Source organism: Prionailurus viverrinus, chromosome A1 (assembly GCF_022837055.1).
Source record: "Prionailurus viverrinus isolate Anna chromosome A1, UM_Priviv_1.0, whole genome shotgun sequence".
Lineage (NCBI taxonomy): Eukaryota > Metazoa > Chordata > Mammalia > Carnivora > Felidae > Prionailurus > Prionailurus viverrinus.
This window is the reverse complement of record NC_062561.1, coordinates 19,563,101-19,584,285: the sequence shown is the minus strand read 5'-3', so window position 1 is coordinate 19,584,285 and position 21,185 is coordinate 19,563,101. Positions and strand designations below refer to the sequence as shown.

General features: G+C 51.2%; 1 protein-coding gene across 7 annotated transcripts in view; it reads right to left on the bottom strand.

Moving 5' to 3' along the window:
• Positions 1-7,470: 7,470 nt before the first annotated feature.
• Positions 7,471-21,185, bottom strand: part of ATP7B (ATPase copper transporting beta) — a 71,982-nt gene continuing 58,267 nt past the window's right edge. For 6 of the 7 annotated variants that reach the window (XM_047868524.1, XM_047868543.1, XM_047868493.1 and 3 more), the window contains 9 exons: positions 19,915-20,109; positions 17,812-17,994; positions 16,376-16,544; positions 14,586-14,729; positions 13,167-13,309; positions 11,323-11,526; positions 11,105-11,222; positions 10,540-10,642; positions 7,471-9,899 (listed from right to left, as the gene is read on the bottom strand). In XM_047868524.1, the coding sequence (XP_047724480.1) occupies positions 9,626-9,899; positions 10,540-10,642; positions 11,105-11,222; positions 11,323-11,526; positions 13,167-13,309; positions 14,586-14,729; positions 16,376-16,544; positions 17,812-17,994; positions 19,915-20,109 (1,533 nt within the window). In that variant the 3' untranslated portion in view covers positions 7,471-9,625. The remainder of the gene's footprint in view (positions 9,900-10,539; positions 10,643-11,104; positions 11,223-11,322; positions 11,527-13,166; positions 13,310-14,585; positions 14,730-16,375; positions 16,545-17,811; positions 17,995-19,914; positions 20,110-21,185) is intronic. The other variant, XR_007154228.1, reaches the window with a different exon arrangement.

The following is a 21,185-nucleotide window of genomic DNA, read 5'->3' as shown; positions in this document are numbered from 1 at the left end:
CTGATGTGTAGTCTTCCCATTAACTCATCTGGGTTGGGCCATTTTGAAATATAAAAGCAAGACTTCTGACGTCGTTCTCCCGGTCCTCCCTCCCACCTCTCTCCGGGCAACACTGGCCTCTATGCAGGAGAGGTCATGGGGTGGAGACAAATGGGCTGGGGAGAGGTGGACAACTCTTCAGTCTTTCACAGACCACCCCCTGGAGTTACTGCCTGAAATACTTTCACAGTTACTGCATCAGGAGAACTTCTGCCTGTGCCCTATTCTTTTTTAGACAGATACACGAGAGTTTCTGAGAGCTCCATTAAGGAGTCTCCATGAAGGAGTCCTGTTTATACACCAGGGTTTTCCAAACTCACCTGGCTCCCGGAGATTCTTTGGAGAAGCTTGAGTGGGCCCGGGGGCAGGCTTAGGCTGTGACTGCTGGCACTGGTTGGCTCAGGGGACTTCGGTGACCTTAGTGGGGTGGCTTTGTTTCCTATGGCTGCTGAAACAAATTATCACAAACTTAGCAGCTCAAATTTATTATCTTGCAGTTCTGGAGGTCAGAAGTCCAAAATGGGTGTTATGGGCTAAGATCAACACATCGGTAGGGTTGTTTTCTTCTGGAAGCTCAAGGGAAGAGTCCATTTCCCTGCCTTTCCCAGCTTCTTGAAGCCACCTTCATTCCTTGGTTGGAGCCCCCATCCTCCAAGCTTCGAGCACAACACCCTAACCCCTGCTTCTGTCCTCCCATGCCCTTCTCTGACCCTGACCTTCCTGTGTCACGCTTGTGAGGACCCTCATGAGGATACTGGCCCAGCTGGGTCATCCAGGACTCTCTCCTCGCCTCAAGACCTTTCACTCCATCACGCCCGCAAAGTCCCATTCACAGGGTTGGAAGACGAGGGTGTGCACATCAGTGGGGACCACTGTTCTGTCGACCAGAGTGTGTGGCACTGGAGGGATGAAGTGGGCTGTTTGAAGCCTTGACTAGATTCAGGTGGTGGCAGGTCACCTCATGTGGAGCCGACTGGGTGGCCTTCTTGGACAAGCCTCTTTGTTGGCAAGTTCAGATGGGGCTTTGGGAATTCAACATTGCAGCCCACCTATGCCAGCAGGGATAGAGGGACAAACTTTTCACAAACCCGCCCTGGTTTTAGACTCTGAGATCTGGGCTGTGACTCGGGCCTCCTTACCTCTTGTAGAGGCCCTGCTTCCAAGCTATTTGATGAAGTGTCTCAAGAAATCAGATACAAATGGGCCAATGAGGAGCTGGCTTTGTGGACCTGACATGGCCTCTGCGTCCCGGGTCAGGACGAGCCGGGGAAGCGGTGGAACCGGTGGCTCGTTAATGTCAGGAGAAACAAAAACAGAATCAGCTATGCCAGATCCACACTGAGGTTTGGGAAAGGCATCAGCCAGAGTACCTCATCTCTGGGGTCCACGCGGGCAGCTCCCCAGGGGGGGCGCTTCTTGAAAGTGGGCTTGCCCTGTGACTGAGGTTGAGGACTGAGGACCAGGACTTGAAAGAATCCTGTGACACAAACAACTCCAAAGCTGCCTGTTAGAAAAGAAAATAACAGCAAAAAAAGAAAAGAAAAAAAAGAAAGATAAAAAAGGAGGATGGAAAGAAGGAAGGGAGGGAGAGAGGGGAGGGGGGAGTAAAAGAAAGAAAAGGAAAAGAGGGGGGAGGGGAAGGGTAGAAGGAGAGGGGATGAAAAGCCCCTCCAACCACTCCCCCCCCCCCCCCGCCCCGCCGCCAACCTCTCCCCCAGGCCCTCAGCCCATCCTCCTGCAGAGCTGAGAAGCCAGGAGGCTCTTCAGCTTTCATGGCAGGTGTATCTCCTTCCACAGGTTCACTCTAGCCCGAATGTACCCAGTTGAACCATATTTCTGCGTGTGTATCTGTTTTGTTCCTGCTTTGGGAAGAAGCATCCTTTGAACTTCATGAATGAAGGAACATCAGTCCCACTCCAGGCTCACGGATAGGTAGGGAAGAGGAAGAACTTCCTATCTAGCTGAGTCTGGAAATCACACCTTCCTCAGCCTCTGACTCTATATGGACAAGTCTGTTGTGTCCCCTGCCTTTCAGCGCCCACGCCCTGGGCCACCCGGGGCGACCATCTGGAGATTGGAGCCAAGATGCCGTTGGACTCTCTTTCCCCAACTGTTGCCTTCCTTATCAGTTCTTGGGAGAGGAGGCAGGCTGTTGAGGGTCATCACCATCCTGTGAGAGGATTTCTGCCCATTAGGGCCGTGTGTGTGTGTGTGTGTGTGTGTGTGTCTGTGTGCACACTGGGGAGGCAAGAGGAGGAGGAAGGAAGGAGTTATTTGCATTGACTGTCCTTCAAGTGGACAGGACAGCAATGAGAACTGATGGTGAAAACCACATATATACTAAACATTACCTAAAAATGGGTGGAGCCTTAAATGGAAAACAAAGCTGTCACCCTGAGGTGTCTAGTATTTTTCGCACTTTAGTGGACACCCCACTAGAACCAAACTTAAGTATCCCTAAAGTCAGGGACTGGCAGTATAAGCTTCTTTTAGAATCCCCAAAGTAATAAATTCCAAGATTTAGCTGGATTCTAAGCTCATATGGATTTTAGCTTTAATTCTGACCATTTAACAGGAAGGGGAAAACAGAAGTTTATAAAACATGTATAATCTTCCAGAAAACAAGATCCCCTCTCTGCCCCCACCCTGCAGTGGACCTTTATTAAAGGCAGGTTATCCTGTGATAAATCCACATGACGTCATGGCCTCTCTACTTCTGTGACGGAGGTAGCACACCTCTGCCTGGGGCATATTTAGCCACCAAAGCTGAGTCATCAGAAACAGTAGAGCAAGCTTGTTCTGTTTAATCAAATATCAGTATATTCTTTAGGAAACCATACCCGAAGTGATGTAATTCTGCCCTGGAGAGAAAGGAAAGACATCAAGAGAGATTGGTAAAAATGCTCAGAGTCCTAAATAGGACGCAGACGAATTGAGACAAGGTCCTGCCTTTTCAACCAGGCTGATAGGACCAAAAAAAGAAGCCACTTTCCTTTTTCACACCTCTTGCTCACTAGCACCCTTAACTTATTTCCCTAATTCCCACTGTGCATCATGCAAACTGTCAATACATACATCCACAATTCCATTTGGGCCACACAAGCAGGTGAAGTAGGAGTTATTGATTTGGGAGCTCAGAAGGCAGAGTGACCTTCTCATGGGATGGAATCAGGCTTTGAACTCAGGTCTAAAGTGGATGCTTTTACCCTCTCCTCCACTGTAAGGCCTCCCCCTGCCCTGTTCTTCCTGGAACTTTGGACATGCCACGGCAGAGCATCAGACTCTAGAACCACCAGGAATTGAGAAGCGGGAGTCAAGCCCGGTGCCCGGCATCTGGACAAGAGTGCTCCTTTTAGGAGTTTGAGCCCCGCGTCAGGCTCTGTGCTAACAGCTCAGAGCCTGGAGCCTGGTTTGGATTCTGTGTCTCCCTCTCCTTCTTCCCCTCCCCTGCTTGTGCTCATTCTGTCTCTCTCTCTCTCTCTCTTTCAAAAATAAATACACATTGAAAAATTTCTTAAAGCAAGCCACATGGTCCATGAAGTCTGAGCAGCAGACCCGTAAGTGGGCCTTCCTCCGGCCCAGTGAGGGAATATATAGGGTGATTTTTACCTGCTTGTGAGGAAAGGCTGAGTTGTTTTCATCTTAGATGACATCTACCGTGACATCCACCATCACCCGTGACATCAACGACGGCAGCTGACATTTGTGGCGTGCTGAGGATGTGCTTTCCTCAGATGACTTCATTGTATCCTCACATGATCCTGGGAAGTGGAAACTGTAATTCTGCCCATTTTGTACAGATGAGAGAGCCGAGGCCCCAGGTCATGCTTTGTTATTTTTTCAATCGCAACGAGGTAGGAGACTCTATAGAAGACACCTGCATTGCCTGGTAAGGTTCCTGAGACCATCGGCCACCTTGCACTTGTGTGGGGGTTTCCTACGGACTGCCCCTTATCCACGTTATCTCGGGACAGGAAAGAGGGTGGGGCTCCCCACCAAATAGAAGAAGAAATAGAGGTCCGCAGCAGGAAAGCCCTGCTCAGGATCAAGTGACCCCCCCAAGGGTGTCATTTGGACACTGCGGGGAACACACTTCTGCCCAGGGGGTTGGGGTGGAGTCCTATAAACCCAAGGCAAACACAGGAGTCTCAGAACTTAGAGCTAGGGGCCATTGAAAATCACTATGAGCCTTTAAAACTCTTTTTTTCTTCTTTTTTTAATGTTCAAGCTTAAAAAAAAAAAAAAAAGCCTTAACTTGGAAATAGCATGAAGTTCAGACGCACATGGTGATGGAGAAATTCACTGCCGAGTCGTCCCCACCATGTACTCCGCACGGCTAAATGCGGGCTGCCAGCACAGACAAATACATCGTAGTTCAGAGGCCCCTTTGCCAGAGCCAGACTCCAGCCTCACCTTCTGCCACGTCTCCCATTTTCATTTTGATGAGGTTTATTTGAATTTCCAGATGCTCCAAAAAAAAAAAAAAAATGATCAAGAGAATTTAGGATCCTGCTGCCAACTAGGAGGTTGTTTTGGACAGAGAGACACCTGGTGGCTCTTGAGGTAAACCACACAGTCCTGTGAAAGGACACTCACTTCCCCCAAGCATGTGACGGGGACCAGGGGTGCCAGGGAGGCCCAGCTTCTCCTGCCGAGAGCATTGGGCATCACCTTTGCAGGGAGGTGGGTGGGCCCCACAGGGCCAGAGCTGAGTGGGCTTGAACACCCTTCCCGGCTTTGTCCCCTGGACAGTCCGCTGGAGGCCCCTCAGCTTGGTCACCCCCATCTGAGGAAATGAGACTGACTGATGCCCACCGCTCTTACTGTCATTGCGAGGACAGGGTGAGCAGGAAAGACAGAGCCCACTGTGGCCCCAGCACACAGCTGGCGGCCTGGCCTCCCAGGGTTTGAACGTTGTCACGGGGTCTTGGGTACCAGTCGGTTCACAACAGCTCCGTCCCCGGCACATTACAGCACCTCTCCCTCCGCTAGATCAGGACGCTGGGCCCCCGGAGACAGACAGGCTTTGCTCCCTCAGGGTCTCCATGTGGTTCTCCCACGAAGGACACCCTCCACATAATCATGCTCGTGGGGTTTCCTTTTCGGTGCTATTTCCCCCCCCCCCCCACCCTCCCCAGTTTACAGATCTCTATGCTTAAATCTTGCTGTAAGTGGTTGACACATTCATAGGAAGTAAAAAGAAGTAACAGCTATTTCCTTTTCAGAGGAAAAAATGTTACATTTCCATCAATCCTTGTTTTCATCTTAGCCCTTGGATGATTTCACATGTGTTTATTCATCTCTTTGAATCGAATAAAGGAGACGCTGGGATTTCGTGGCACTATTTAACATTCTCGTACTCTATCCTGTAATTTCAACCATTGCCATTGTCTTCACACAAAGGAGAACAGCAGACAAGTAGACATCTCCCTCTGGGATAAACCCACACAGTGGCGTATGTGTCCCTGCCTGAGCTGAGTGAGAAAATGCAGAAAGCAGAGTGGTTTTGTTCCCAGCAGCTCCACAGTGCATTCCAAACTAGATCCACGCTCCCACATACAGGGTCATCTGCAAAGGGAAACTGAGTCAGCGTGAATGCTTGCTGAGAGCATTTCTCTGTATATGCATTCCTCTGTATCTGCTTGTTGTCTTTAAATAAAAGATGCAGTTAAGAAAAAGTTGTATGCAAAATAAAACTTTCCTAACTCAAGGAGAACTTTATATGCATTAGGGAATTTACCTACTGAAATATTGACATGAATTTTTTAAAACATAAAAAAAATACCTTCTAATTCAAATAATCTTTTTCTAATTAACCTATTTGGTGGGCTGATTTTGGTCTATGCTGGATTTTCTTAAAATTAAGGCCACTTTTATTATTCTTGGTTTCTAAATTTTTTTTTAATTTATTTATTTTGAGAGAGAGCGTGAGCTTGAGCTGGGGAGGAGTAGAGAGAGGGGGAGAGAAAGAATCCCAAGCAGGCTCCACGTTGTCAGTGCAGAGCCTGATGTGGGACTTGAACTCATAAACTGTGAGATCATAACCTGAGCCAAAATCCAGAGTCAGACCCTTAACCGACTGAGCCACCCAGGCACCCCAATCTTGGTCTCTTAGTAAACTAGCAGAACAACTTTAGTATCTACCTCTTGACACGTCAGTTTCCCGGTGCCATCTTTACCAAGAAAACTACAATTATTATTTGCTCATAGGGTGACCCCTATAAGCTCTCATTGTAGATTCTGTCCTTCACAAGCCTTCACGAAGATCTTAAAGGCTGAAAACTTATCAGAAATGGATAGACGCTGTGATTTATTCTGGTGCGTGTGGAATCGTATCAGGGACATCTGCTCAAATTTTAGAAAGATCTATTTCTTAAAGAAATGGAATCCTCTCTTCCCACAAGGAGACATGCATACAACGAAACCCCCACACCTGGACTTCCAGAAAAACAGTCAAGGGTGCCTGGCTTGAAGTCCTACATGGTGTGCTGGAGAAACCGTAGGGCACCAGGAAGTGTGACACATCTGTGACTGGTTCTTGATGTGGTCATACTGGGCCACAAAGATGACCACCTCAGTGATTCTACGGAGAAGCGTTGGTCTCAGGATATGACAGAGGGAAAAATCTCAAATTGGATAAAGGATATGTCACCAACATGTCCACAGAATCTACAATGAGAGCAGCATTCTGAAATGATGCAGTTTGTGTCAGTGACTTCACAAGGTCTATCTCCCTTTTTGGGAAGGTGACCACGCGTCCCAGTTTGCTGGCTAGTGTCACTGCAGGCCGGCTGGCCTGGCCAAGTATTAATAGCGCCTCCTTTCACTCTTAAAAGTGTCCTGGTTTGGATGATAAATTACTCTGTCACCTCGGCCTCAGCTGGAGCTCGCTTGCGGCCCGCTCGCCACCTCAAGATGCCCACAGAGCCTTCCCAGCAGAGCCCCTTCGTCCAGACTCTTCGACTACTCCCCCTGCCCCGCTCCCTTAGGGCCAAGGGACCCAAAACACATCCCTCCGGATTAAAACACGTGTGTCTGACGCAGCATTTTGTTGACAATTCCTCTCGATGAGAGAGGGGCATCTAATGGGGCAGATCGAGGCCTGTGTCTGGCCCGGTGGGACAGATACCTGGATGGGGTTGCCCCCCAGGGTTCTCTCCACACACCGCCAAGGCAGGCCCTGTATCCAGGAGAGAGGCCCACATGGTGCCAGGGGTGGCACATCAGAGGGTCTGGCCACCCCCCACGGCCTCCACGGTTTAAAACCCTGCCCTTCTGTGCCCTGATGAGGCAGAACAAAGCCGGCACCTTGCAGAAGTTCTCAGTGAAGACGGAGCCACACTGGCCTCAATTATGCTTCTCACACACGTGGAGCCAGCAAGAGGCAGACTTTCAGATGAATAAAAATAAACTTTATTCTAATACAGCATGGAAAGTTTTTGGAATAGGGACTGCTCTTATCTGACGCACACAAGAATTCTTACCCCTTGAACATCTAAAGGTTACATTCTGTGCAATTATATAAATATTTTCATGGCCATATACACATGATGTTTATGGTCCTAAAAGCCTTTGAAAAAAATCAATGCAGTTAGATTCTTTAGACAATGATTAACCTAGTTAAGAAAACAAGAAACACTCCCAAGCACAGCCAGGAATAAAGGAAGGGAAGAACGGGAAGGGGCCTGGAAGGAGAGGAAGACTGAAAATGATAGAGGCACTACAGAACCCTGCACTTGCATTTTAGAGGGCAAGACCCAACAGAATGGAATCATATGCGAAAATGGAAACAAACCATCCAAGGAGAAGGTGAGGAAGTTGACCCCACGGTCAAATTTCATGCCCAGTTGATAACAATGAGTATATTGCCTGGCAGCTTTGTTCTTCTAAGAGCCAAGTGCCCTTTTCCTATTTATTCTTACCAAACTGATATTCGGGTGGCAGCGGCAATAAAGAAAAGACTTCAGAGCCAAGAGACATGGATTTGGATCCCCGTTTTGGCAAGTGTGCTGGCTGTGTGATCTTGGACAGGATACGTAGCCTCTCTGGGCCTACTGCCCCGCCTATAAAATGTGGACAATAGTATCTACTTTGCTGGTATGCTGGGAGGATTAGAGGTAACCTATAGAAAGTGCTTATATTGTCCCTGAAAAATAACTGATACTCAATAAATAAAATTATTCTGTGTATGCGATCAGGGCTCTACCTTAAAATTTATTTCATCCTACTCGTCTACTCCCATGTAGTTCTGTCAACTACCACCGACTTTAGAGTCTAAAACTGGCCCCATTCCTGCCCCATCACAAAGAGCCACTCAAAGTGTGAAAGACTTTCTCTTGGGGAAGGTGTGGTGACTCCTTTCCTAAGGCACTGACTCAGGGTGCAGAAGTAGGAGCTCATGGAGAATAACTGATTTCCTCTGATTTGGGTATCGTTGTTTGCTTGGAGTTGCACACCACCAGGGGCATGCCTGGCAGGAGTTCTGAATGAATGCCACGAGGTGACGGTCACGCAGCAGACCATGTAATTTGAAGCTCCCGGAGGCCTGCAGGGAGGTTCCTGTGAGCGCACACACCTCCCCGTAGGACACCCATTTCAAGCACCACAGGCCTCCCAGGGTCCCAAGTGCCTGGACCCCACAGGGAGCAGAATTTCTCAGGTCTCAGGCTCTGAGACCCTCCCTCCAGTGGGGCAGCGACAATCCACAACAGCAGGCCATTCTGTGGGGGAGACAGCCCAGTGGGTGCCGCCTGTGGTGCACGCTCCCGCCCCACGGGACTCACCAGTTGAGCTGCAGCGATGAGAGAACCACAGACATGGAGGAGGCCACCGTGGCCGCTGAGCACGTGGCCAGGACTCTGTGGCCAAGCGGCACACTAGCGAGAAAGAAAACTCTCCTCAACCTGAAGAGAAGCATGGCAGGCTCTCCGGCCAAGCATGTGAGGGAGCAGAGTCTGGCAGAGGTGCCCGGGAGCAGCAGCAGGGATCACTACGGCATCAGCCATGCTCTCAGAGACCGGGCAGGGCTTGGGGGGGGGGGGGGGGAGGCACATCCCCAGTGTGAAGAACAGAAAAGGAAGAGACCGTGCCGGCAGAAGTCAATGGGGTGCATTTGAGGTAAACTGCGGTCTCGGATACTTGATGTGTGTGGGTCTTGTCAAAACTCACGGCTTTTCATGAGTTTTAAGGAAAGGCCCAGCCAAGTTTTTGGTCCTTTTATAAGCAATCATCCCAAACACAAAAGCAGAGGCCTGTGCGGAGGGCTGGCTGTCCCCTCCTCTGCGAGAGTCCAGCCACGTTCCCGATAAGCCTGTGCCAACAGCAGGGTCTGGCCAGGATGCCTGGTCCCTGTGCTAGTGGGATCTAGGCAGGGTGGGCCGACCCAGGGGCCACGTCTGGATGCGGCATGTGCTAGGAGAGATGACCAGGAATGTCCAGGGAGCGGAAGTCCCCGAGGCCGGACAGGAACCTCGTCCGTCTTGCTGCTGGTGTCGTACTTGACCGGCCCGAGCCTCGTCTACCAGGAAAGCCAGCCCGACTATTCAGCAAGGAGACCGAGCCCCGGGACCGTCCCTGCCCAGAGCTTTCAGATGCACTGCTCCTCATCTCTGTCATTCAGGAGCAGAGACCATTTGTCCCCACTGTCGTCAGCCCCAGCACTGTGCCGAGACAGCCTGTCCGACTTCAGTGAGGACAGAGACACCTGGCTGATGTAGCTGACCTGGTCCCAGGGCGTGGCCCTCGGTGAGTCCCGTCGCCGGTCATCCATGCCAACGTGCACGCTGACCTGGGACGCAGTCAGGGGCTTCATGCGGCCCTGGGCCTGGGCCTCATACCTCTCCAGGTCGGGCTTCTTATAGCTGCAAGGCAAGGATCCAAGAGCATTTGAGACATTGTGGACAGAGGCTTTTTTTTTTTTCTTTTTGGAAACTTGGCAAAGACCTCTCATCAAAGTCTTTCAATAACATACAGTATCAAAACTTCATGGATTTTAAAGGGGAGGGTATTGAGCTCCTAGGATTCAGGTAACGTTCACCTGATTCAGAAACTTGCTATCTAAATGCCTGGCACATAGTAGGCTGCCATTAACTTTTGTTAAGTGAAAGCATGAACAAATATCTTTTTCAAAAAAGGAAAAATAATAATGCACGAGGATTCCATGTCTACATGACATTTCCACGTCAACAACTCCTGAGCCGACTAACTATAACAGCCGAGCATATGATGATGGCTGGGAGGTGGAGAATTACTTACTCGTGGTGCTGATTAAGTCATTACACACACATGCGCGCGCGCACACACACACGCACACACACACACACACACACACACACACACACACACACACATATGGCTCCACCGTCCTGTCTTTGCCTCGGGTGCGCTGGGAACCTCACACATCCATCCAGCCCAGGAGGCAGAGGGAAAGGGGTGGCTGGGTAGAGGGAGAAGGCTTGGGGGCTGCCGCCGTGGCACATGCTCCCGCCTCCAGGGACTCACCACTTGAGTTGCAGCGACGAGAGAACCACAGATACGGAGGAGGCTGCCATGGCCGCTGAGCCCATCCACGGCTGTAGCACGATGCCGATGGGCATGAAGACCCCTGGCCAAGGGAAGGACAACACTCACGCCACAGCCCAGAGGTGAGGGGCACCGCTTTGGGCTGCCCACTGTGAAGTTCTCCTCCTTGGGGTGGCTCAGAAGCCCCTGCTGCCACGTCATGACCATGTGCCAACAGGCAGTCTCGGAGCTGGGTAGGGGTGCCGTCAAAGGGACTGGGCTCACCCACCCACCCTGGCCTTCCTGGGACGGTCCCCAAATGCATCACGGGTTCAGGAGGAGCTCCAAGGGAGCAGGGAACCCCAGGGACCCTCTCTGCAGCTTTCATTTACCTTTAGAGACTTATGAAGCAGAGAACATAATGAAACCAAACTCTTTCTAAAACGCTCTGGCAGCCAGTGAAGCGGGTTACCCACTAGGCTGGCAGGAACCCAGCAGGCAGACAGAAGCCTGCTGTCAAAGAAGCTGGAGTCAAAGGTCAGCAAACAGGTGAAAGCCACCCTACCTGCCGCGATGGGTATCCCGATCAGATTATAAATCAATGCCAGCACCAGATTGAGTCGTACTCTCCAGACGGTCCTCTTGGAGAGGTGAATGCTTGCCACCACGTCGAGCAAGTCGTTCTGTAGGAGGAACACACGGTCAGTCAGGAGCTCTGTCCCACGGCCCTCACCGCTCCCATGACCTGGACAACAGGGCGGGAGAAGACAGAGCCAAGCTCACTCTGATGAGGACAACGTCAGCAGCCTCAATGGCGACATCTGTGCCTGTCCCGATGGCAATGCCCACGTCGGCCCGGGCCAAGGCCGGCGAGTCGTTGACCCCATCTCCCACCATGGCGACTCTCTTCCCTTCATTCTGGAGCTCCTGGACCTTGGCCACCTTGTGAGAAGGCAGCACCTCTGCAAAGACTTTGTTGATGCCAACCTAAAGGGAAAGGAAAAGAGAAGTCAAGGAACAAATACACGACACCTGCTGTTGGCAAGGGACGGTGAACAGTAGCAGAAATGTGTGAGTCATCTTCCCCCGGTCCAGTCGATGACGTCAGTCACCAAACCCTGCAGATCCCAGGGCATGCGTGCCCATCCTGGTGCCCTCCCCCACTTCCATGGAGGCTTAGGCCCCTGCGGGTCTCCCTGTCCACCTCCCAGCCTCCCCTTCCCCTATGCCCACCGTGGTCTTCCCGAAGCAGTGGTCAGCCGATCACGCTACTCTCCTGCTTAAAGACTTCCAGTGGCTCCCACTTCCCTTAGGATAACAACCGCACTCCTCGGTCTGCCTCCCGAGGCCCCCCCTATAACTGGTTTCTTCGTGTCTCTGGCCTCCTGCCTTGTGGCCCAGCAGGCCCAGCCTGGACTCTGCCCCGTTCGGCTCCTGGCAGCTCTCCAGCCCACTGCTGGGGAGCTCAGGCTGCCTGCTCTGTCCTGGATCCGTCAGCTACCCTTTCTCCATCCCTCCCCCTTTTCTTCATCTGACCACCCCTGCTCAAGCATTTCCTCCCCTGGGAAGGGGTCTCCAGCCCTTGCCAGGGCGGGGGTGGGGGGTGTGATCTGGCATCCCCCACATGTCCTGTGCACTTTTCTGTTGGAGAACTGAGCCCTCAGTTCAACCCTGGCCACTGGTCCACCCTCCCCCCAGCGCAGTGAGCTGCTGGAGGGCAGGTGCCCTCTTCACTCTGCTCTGTGGCCTGTCACATAGGTGGTGCTTAGGAAGTGCTTGCTGAACTGATAAATGATTTTTAACCAGGAAGAGGCATGGGTACTCGACAAGACCATCATTAGCAAGGAAGGCCACGTTTAGAGAGGTACTGGGGCTTCCCTTATAGGAAGCAGTTCATTTTCAAAAACATACACTTTACACCTCTTTGGGGAGGCTGTGTAATTTTTAGGAATTTGCACCGGAGCCATCGGCCTGGGCGGAGTCGGGCGGACAGGAAGCAGTGCCTAGGAGTGAGCGTTGCTGGAGAACTGCCTGCGACCCAGCCGTGTCAGCTGCACACACTTGGGAAGAGCTGAGCTGGGGCACCCAAGTGGCTCGGTCGGTTGAGCGTCCGACTTCGGCTCAGGTTGTGGTCCTCACGGTCCTTGGGTTCGAGCCCCACGTCAGGCTCTGTGCTGACAGCTCGGAGCCTGGAGTCTGCTTCAGATTCCATGTCTCCCTCTCTTTCTGCCCTTCCCCACTCATGCGTGCACTCTCTCTCTCTCACTCAAAAATAAACGTTAAAAAAAAAAGAGCTGAGCTGACAAAACATTCCCTTAAACCCCAAATCTAGAAAGTTGTATATTTCAACTCTCAAGCCATGATTTTTTTTTCCCCCATTGGAGATACAGACGCAGAGGACGTTGGAATTGTCTTCTGCAACGGCAGCACAGTGATCTCCCATGGGATGCTGCACAGCTCGGGCCAGAACAGAGCATGAGGAGAGAAACGCACCCAGCGCGGGGAAAGACCAGACGCAAGGTGGGGCACTGGATGCGCTGGCTGTCGCTGACTTTTCCCTCTCAAACTGCTCCAGTGGGCTTAAGGTCAATTTGAAAGGGGGAAGATCCCCAGCCCCCAGCCCCCACCTGGGTGGCAATGGCTCTGGCCGTCTTCCGGTTGTCCCCAGTGATCAGAACCACGTCCACGCCCATGCTCTTCAGCGTGTGCACGGCCAGGGCTGCCTCCTGCTTGACAGCATCCGCGATGGCAATCATCCCGCAGAGCACGCCTGCAGGGGACACCCTCAGGTGAGTCCTCAATGGCGGGCGCTGGGTGGCCCGAGGGGCAAAGGAGGAAATAAAGGAGGCTCCACTACCGGTGATCGTTTCTATAATGCAACATCACATGCGAAAGCAAAGCACCGAAGTACAAAACATAACGTGGCTTTGATTCTGCATTCTTAAAAGTTACCAACATTTGTAGATGCATACAAAAGTCTGGAAGGAACATGAAATGCTAACAGTGGCTCTCCGAAGGCTAGGATAAGGAGTAATTTCATTTTCTTCTTTATAGTTCTCAGAATCTTCCAAATATTCTGCAAGGAACATCTATCACTTTGCAGAGTGTCTGGGTCATAATAACGCAATGCATGTTAGCTATTGTTTTTGGAACACGACAATCGGAATGAGTACAATAAACGCTACTTAAAAGTGATGAATGTCCAAACAGAAAATCAGTCCTTCCTATAGAACGCATCTCTGTATAACTTTTTTGTTTGTTGTGTTTTGTTTTGTTTTGCGTGAATCTTTGGATCCTGAGGCAGGAAGGCTTTCGAGGACTGGGGCGCGGGGGGACAGATGCGGGCGAGTGGTGTGACCGAGGGCACGGCCCCTTCAGCTGAGCAGATTCCGATCTGAGTTGCTGAGGGGACTGCGGGCTTATAAGGACTTTGGAAAGGGCATGGTGGTGTGAGCAGGAGAAAAGAGTGACAGAGGACATATCTGGTTGAAGCAGTAAAAATGAGAATAATTTATGTTGCTCATCTGCATACAGTTTCACTTCTATAAGAGAGAACACCAGCAAAGGAAGATTCCAATCCACTGAGGCGTGAAGCCGCGGACACAACCTGAGGACTGAGACACATGCAATCCTGGAGAGCTCTGTGGAGCGGGGCAGTGGGTCTCGCTACTGGAGGGCACCCCGCGGCTAACCTTCCCGGACAGCAAACCGCGGCTGCGTCTGCAGTGATGGGGGAGGCGGGTGACCGAACGTCGGGCTTGGACGGACGCAGACAATGATAGCGAGGGCAGCGTAGAACGTAAGACCAAGGAGGCCGACACCACCTCGCTCTGGGTGTCAGGGAAGGATGGACACAACGAGAGAGACACCTCCAGACCGAGAACGAAGTGAAAAACTGTCAAGGCAGCCTTTTGGGCTATAGAATTTAAATTAACAGACAGGAAAATATATTTAAAAAAAAAACCCGAGAAAGTCTATTTTTGCCAGATAGCCCTAAGAAACTTCGTTTCTGAGAGCAGAAGGCAGGGGTGGGTGGGGCATTTTACCATCAATGGCCACCAGGATGGCTGTCTGGCCTTTCATCTCGTGATCTGTCATAGTGTCACTGATGTCGCTGGAAATGGTTAAGCCGTTGCGCCTCATCCATTCGCGGTTCCCAATCAGCACAGAGAAGGTCTGGGGGGTTGCATCTGTTCAAAAGAATTTGTGGTTATTCCCAAAGAGTCCAATTTTACTGTGCGAAAGGACTAAAAACCGTGGGATCCTTTGAACAGCAGAATGTCCTTTCAACCGTTCTGAAAAACTGTACCTAGTAAGCCCCTCTCGTAGCATCATCCTTGAAGGACCAGGGAAAAAAGAGTAATTAACGTGTGGAATGTGAGCATGTGGATTAAAACGGGGTGGATTAAAAGGTACATGCAGTATGTGTGAAAATGTTATGAGCCCATTAACCATTAGGCAGTGTTCTTATTTGCCTTTAAGAGGTATCTGCTGGTTCTTTTTCTGCAGAGATTTGAAGCAGCAATTGTAGCTTGGTACAGATGCCTGACCCAAGGGGCATCAGCAAATAACTAGTCTCTATCTAGGAAATGTCTTAAAGGTTTTCCTCCTAAAAGTCTAGGTGAGTCTTCCCCTGTCGCCTTTTTTTTTTTTAAAGATGTACTAAAAAAAAATTTTTTTAATGTTTATTTATTTTGAGACAGAGAGAGAGAGAGAGAAAGAGAGAGAGGGAGGGAGGGGCAGAGAGAGAGGGAGACACAGAATCCGAAGCAGGCTCCAGGCTCTAAGCTGTCAGCACAGAGCCCGACGCGGGGCTCGAACTCATGAACTGCAAGATCATGACCTGAGCTGAAGTCGGACACTCAACCAACTGAGCCACCCAGGCGCCCCTCACCCTTTTTCTTTTTAAATGTTTATTTATTTTTGAGAGAGAGCGCGCACACACACACACACATACACATGCTGGGGAGGAGGAGACGGGGACAGAGGATCTGAAGCGGGTGGGCTGACAGCAGTGAGCCTGATGCGGGGCTTGAACTAACTACAAGATCATGACTTGAGCTGAAGTCGGACACTTAACCTACTGAGCTACCCAGGCACCCCCATCTCCTGTCACCTTTTAACTCTGTGTGCCACTAACTTAGGTGTCACCACACAGACCAGTCCCCGGAACTAAATGGAAGGGTCACCCTAGGGTTCTAAACTGCTAGAAGGTGGCAGGTGGCTTCTAGCAATATGCATTCCCAAGCAAGACTGAACTACCAATGCACTGAAGAGAGAATACTCGACACGGGGTTTTGGGGTTGGGAGGGTTTCTACACTCTTACGGCGGTGGCTACCAAGCTATGCTTAGAGTCAGAAAAGCCGCTATTTGAAGACAGCTGTTGCTCCACACAGTACCCCTTCTTGGCTTGGGCAGACCATTCCCCTCTGCATTCTCTGCCGCCAGCTCTGTAAACACAACACATCCCGTCAGAGCTCCACCGCACGGGAGGAAGACGGGAAGGGCAAAAGCAGAATTCCCATCTGTCTGCTTTGTAGCTTAGGAGAAGACCCACTTGGGATGAAAAAGAGGAGACTGAAGATTACGGGTCGCAGAAACAACCCTCTATGAATTTCAGTAGCGTCAAGACTCAGATGCATCAGAGAACACAACAGAGAAGCCACAGGTCTTCCTGGGGGAGGCGGGCATGTGGCACCCCAGCCATGAGCCACCCCCATCCATAGCAGGGGACCCAGCGGTGCTGGCACAGGCTCCCTGGTTTGGCATGCCACCACCTGAGCCGGCCGGACCCCACCGCTGCAGGCCGGGCAGAGAGACGAGGGCCAGGGGTACCTGTCTCCTCAGGGACACCGCCAACGCCGTTCGAGACCCCAGCCTGTGTGCTCCATTGGCGCTTGCCGTGGGCCAGGATGCCCTCCACGTTGCTGACTTTACAGCCAATTCCGCAGCCTGGCACCGCCTGGAAGTCTGTGCAGTACCCCAAGGTCTCTGTTCCCAGCTCCTGTGGAGGCAGGGAGGGAGGGGAGGTGAGTAGGAGGGAGGACAGACCCCGGGGAGCGGGGCAGGAAGGCACAGCACCAGCCAGAACTGAGGGGTAAGCAGGACCGGGAAGGGGAGGAGACGGACTAGTAACTCTGCAATCCCTTCTCTTATCTGACACCGACACTATGATTATTAAACTGATGCCTCATGATACTGGACAAAGGGCAGACTGAAAGGAGAAGAGCAGTTCACAGCAAATGCCTCAAATTAAAGGAGGTGGGAGAGCAAAAAGAGGAAAGATTATTTTTATGTTGCAAATCATTTCATGAAAACGATGGAAGGGGGAAATGGTAACAGAGCAGCTCTGAGCCCAGCAAGAGGGTAACCACCCCTATACAGACCCTGGGGGATGAGGACAGTGGCAGGAGAAAGGACTGAGGAGCCGTTTCATCTGGGTTAACTACACAGCAGAGGAGGGCTGAGAGAGCACAGCTCATCCTGAAACATCAGGAGAGAGGGGACATGGTGGTCCGAAGGACCCTACACAAAATGCCAAAGGAGATTTCTGGAAGAGCCCCTGTCCAGGTGGAGCTGTCCACTTTTCCCCCAGGCATCCACACCACCTTTCTACATTCACATAATCCTATTCGCCCAGACCGTTTAAAATTTTTCGGGGCCATATTCCGGCACATCCCGCTGCCTCTATGTTTAGACTGAAAACGGAAAACTACACAGGCCTTTCCTCTGGAGAGGTCGAAGGATGACCGCTTCCCCATTAACTGCCAAGAACCCACGGGGCGTTTCGCTCACTGCTGCTGGTTCCTCTCCATTTCCCCGCCCCCAGTTGAGGGCTCCCTCCTTGCCTCACCCCGACCCCTCATTTGGTTTCGTATCCCTCTTGCACTAAGTGCTCGTAAGGGACCGAACTGTTCCACCATCTGTCCTTCCCACCCGACCACCAGCTCCCAGAGCACAGAAGCTCGGTACGATCTCAGTAAATGAGTGTTAACGCTGAACTGCTTTTGTGATAATCTGGCAACGGGATGAGGGACCCAGTGCTGTGAGCCGTATCTCCAACCTGTTGCTCCGCAGGGGCTGCTGAGGGGTTTCCGGACCCCACAAGCCAAGGCCTCCCGGAAGGCAGCTGACTCCGGTTACAGAGGCCAAGGAGAAAAGGCCTGTGAGGAGGAAGGCGCTTGGAGGCTTCCAGCCCAGCCGGTGACAGCAGGGGAGGTGGAGGGGGGGAAGGGCACGGGGCGGGGTGAGCAATGCCCAGGTCGACATACCTCTTTACAGTACTTGGTGACTGCCACACCCAGGGGGTGCTCGCTGCTGGCCTCCGCAGTCCCCACCACAGCAAGAACCTTCCTGAGGGGTAGCGTGGCCACATCCACGAGCAGGAGGACCCTCATGACCTTGGGGACCCCGTGGGTAATGGTGCCAGTTTTGTCAAACATCACAGTCTTTATCTGCCAAAACAACCACACCTTGGTGATCACGTATACAGGTGGAAGGGACTTGAAGAGTCCACACAACCTTGAGGCAGAACTCCACTCAACTAAGCTCGAGTGAGTAACATCCCTTCATGACTCCATTAACTCAATCCTCCACGATCAATCCCGGGTTCACGATTCCTGCGACAAAGACACTGTCTCCCTCTCAGTCCAGCTGGAACAATCCACGCTGTGACTTAACCCTTGCCAGGTCAAGCCAGAAACTGTCACTCCAGTGTGACAGGAGATGGCATGGCACCGTCTTCTGGGCAATGCCACCACGCACATCTGTCCGTGTCAGCGCCCTGCAGTGTCTCTGCGGCCGCCTGAGAATAAGGCACTCACACTGCAGCTGGCGGGGGGGAAGGCGGTGCCCCTGGCCATGTAACCAACCACCGGAGCCACTTTCTCCGCCTGTCCCACTGGGTCCGTGGTCCCCACGGGTCTGGGCTCTGCTGGTCGGTCCCTGTGTCCGCGGCTGCAGCCCAGCGATCCCTGAACTCCACACTCCCCCAAGCCCCAGGCCCTGTCGAAGGCCAGCTGCTCGCCGTGCCCAGACTGCCCCACAGGCCCGGCTTTCCCTCACTTAGCAAACAACACTCAGCTCTTTGTTTCTGATGCCGAGCGCCAGCCTCAGCAACGCACGTAACTGCTCTGCCTCCAACAATTCTTGCTGCCTTTCGTCCCTCCCTCCACTCTGCAGGCACAGCGGTCTTCCCAACAAGTAACCCAGTGCCATCCTGCAGGGCTTCACACCCCTCCACGGCCCCTTGTTGTTCTTGGGGTTAAGTTCCGGATCCAATCTGGAGTTGACAGAAACTCCCAGGCCCTGCCTTCCCTGCCTTGCTCCCTCAGCAGCCCTTCTCCTGTCAGTCTCTCTCTCTCTCTCATTTCCTTCCGGTTCCTCATTACTTATTCAGCAAGTAACCGCTGAGTGCTTCCGATGTGCCGGACCCTGGGCAAGATGCTGGGGACACAACGGTGAGAAAAGAGTTCCCAGTCCCTGATCTTATGGAGCCTATGATAGGACAGTACAGCCTCCCCAGGCTGTTCCACTGCCAGAACATCCTTCCCAACCTCCGCTGTCTGGCTCACTCTGGCTCTACTGGTTGGTCCCAGGTGGACCCCCTGTACTTCCTTTCCTGCCTCTGCACCCACTCACCCCCAGGCCAACACACACAAGTGCAGGTTAGGTCCCTGCTAAACCACCCTGCCAGCCTCACACGCTTTCACGGATTTGTGGTCTGCATACTCCACACCTGCCTCTCCCACTAACGTGTGAGCTCCCTCACAGCAGAGGCCCATGGCCATTGCCAGGGCCTAGGACAGGACCCACACACACAAAGTAAATACTCAACAAACGTAAATAAACGGAGGGACGGAAGGTTAGGGATGGGCATGTTGGGCCGAAGAAAGATTCTTCATAAACACGGTTGCTGACTATTCCACTCCCGGGAGTGAGGATCCCTCTGCTAATCACATGTTTGTGCTCCAGTACTGTCTGAGCCCGGCTCCCCGGGTGTGAGTCCCAGCTCTGCCAAAGCTGTAGGCCTTTGGGCAAATTGCCTCACCTCCTCCCGCTGTAGCTTCCTCATCTGCAAAACGGGAATAATAAGCACCCACCTCAAAGAGTTGTTAATGAGACGAAATCAATTTGTATTTAATCTTATAACTCTTAGCTGTTGTTGCTATCATTCCCAGTCAGTCTTGGCTTTCTGTTTTATTTAATTAACGGAGTGCCCTCGAGCCTCTTCCAGGTTGTCCTCTTAATACAGAATTTAAACAGATACCATTTTCACGAGGACTAAGTTTCAAAAAAAAAAAAAATCACACAGCAACACCTACAAAGTCATTCCAGCCAAGACCCCAAAGGACAGGCAGGAGAGCAAGGCCAACCTTGTGGGCCATTTCCAGAGGCTTGCCTCCCTTGATGAGGATGCCATTCTGGGCGGCCACCCCGGTGCCCACCATGACCGCCGTGGGTGTGGCCAAGCCCAGCGAGCAGGGGCAGGCAATGCAGAGCACCGTGATGGATGTCTGGAATGCAAACCGGATGATCACCTCTGTCTGGGAGATGTGCTTGTTGGGGGTCTGAAAAGAGGAAACAGATACAGGCAGGCTGAGGGTTAAATGAGGGATCCCATAGACTCCTAATCACATGAGAACATTTCAAGGCAGGCAGTGGGACCTGAGTCTGTGTGACGAGTGGGGGTTTGGGAAACATGGTGCGTTCCACTCTGCCTCAGTGTTGTGTTATCACATGGCTCATTCACTGTTCCCCAGCCCAGTTTTCCAACCTGATCCCACAGGCTTTCCTCTGAGAGAGCCATGATGAGAGGTATATGAAACTCTGCTGGAGAAAGGAGCATGGACTCTAGAATCGGACTAGGTATATCCATTTCCTGGCCCTGACACTAATTTGACTTCTCTGGGTCTCAGCTCCCTCACATACAAAACGGAGACAATAATACCAATAATGCCCAGCTGGTTGTTATAAGGGTTAAATGAGATTATATATATATATATATATAAACATATAAATGTGCATTGTACAATATCTAGCAGAAGAAAGGCACCTAAAAATTGTAACTATTACACTTTCCGTTATTACATAGTAACAATATTACATGTTATTTTTATCATTCTTATGAAAACTTTAAAAAATCATAGATCTCTCAGGAATCTTAGATGATAATCATGCAAGTGGCTAAAGATACAAAGATACTTATCACAGCGTTTTTTATAATGGCAAAAAACTAGAGACAACCCATAGGGAATGAATTAAATTGTGGGTATGAAAAAAATAATTGTGGGTATGATGTACATAATGGAATATTATGCAATTGTTGAAATCATGATGTGTATCTATCCTTGCTGACATGGAAAGACATCAGTAACACTGCTGGATAAAAAAAAAGCAACCACAAAATGGCATGTGTTGTGACTGAATTAGTGTGAAATATCTGCCCATATCTCTACATAGTCCTTCAACAATACTGGAAGGATGTTCACCAAAGTGCAAAAAACTGTTACTCCTAGGGACGGGATTTGGAGCCACCTTTATTTTCTTCTATTTTTTTCACTACTGTTTTCTTGGTAAACTCCAAACAAACAAAATATGGGTCTCTTTTCCAGTTACCTAGCGACCCACAAGGTTGTTACTCTTT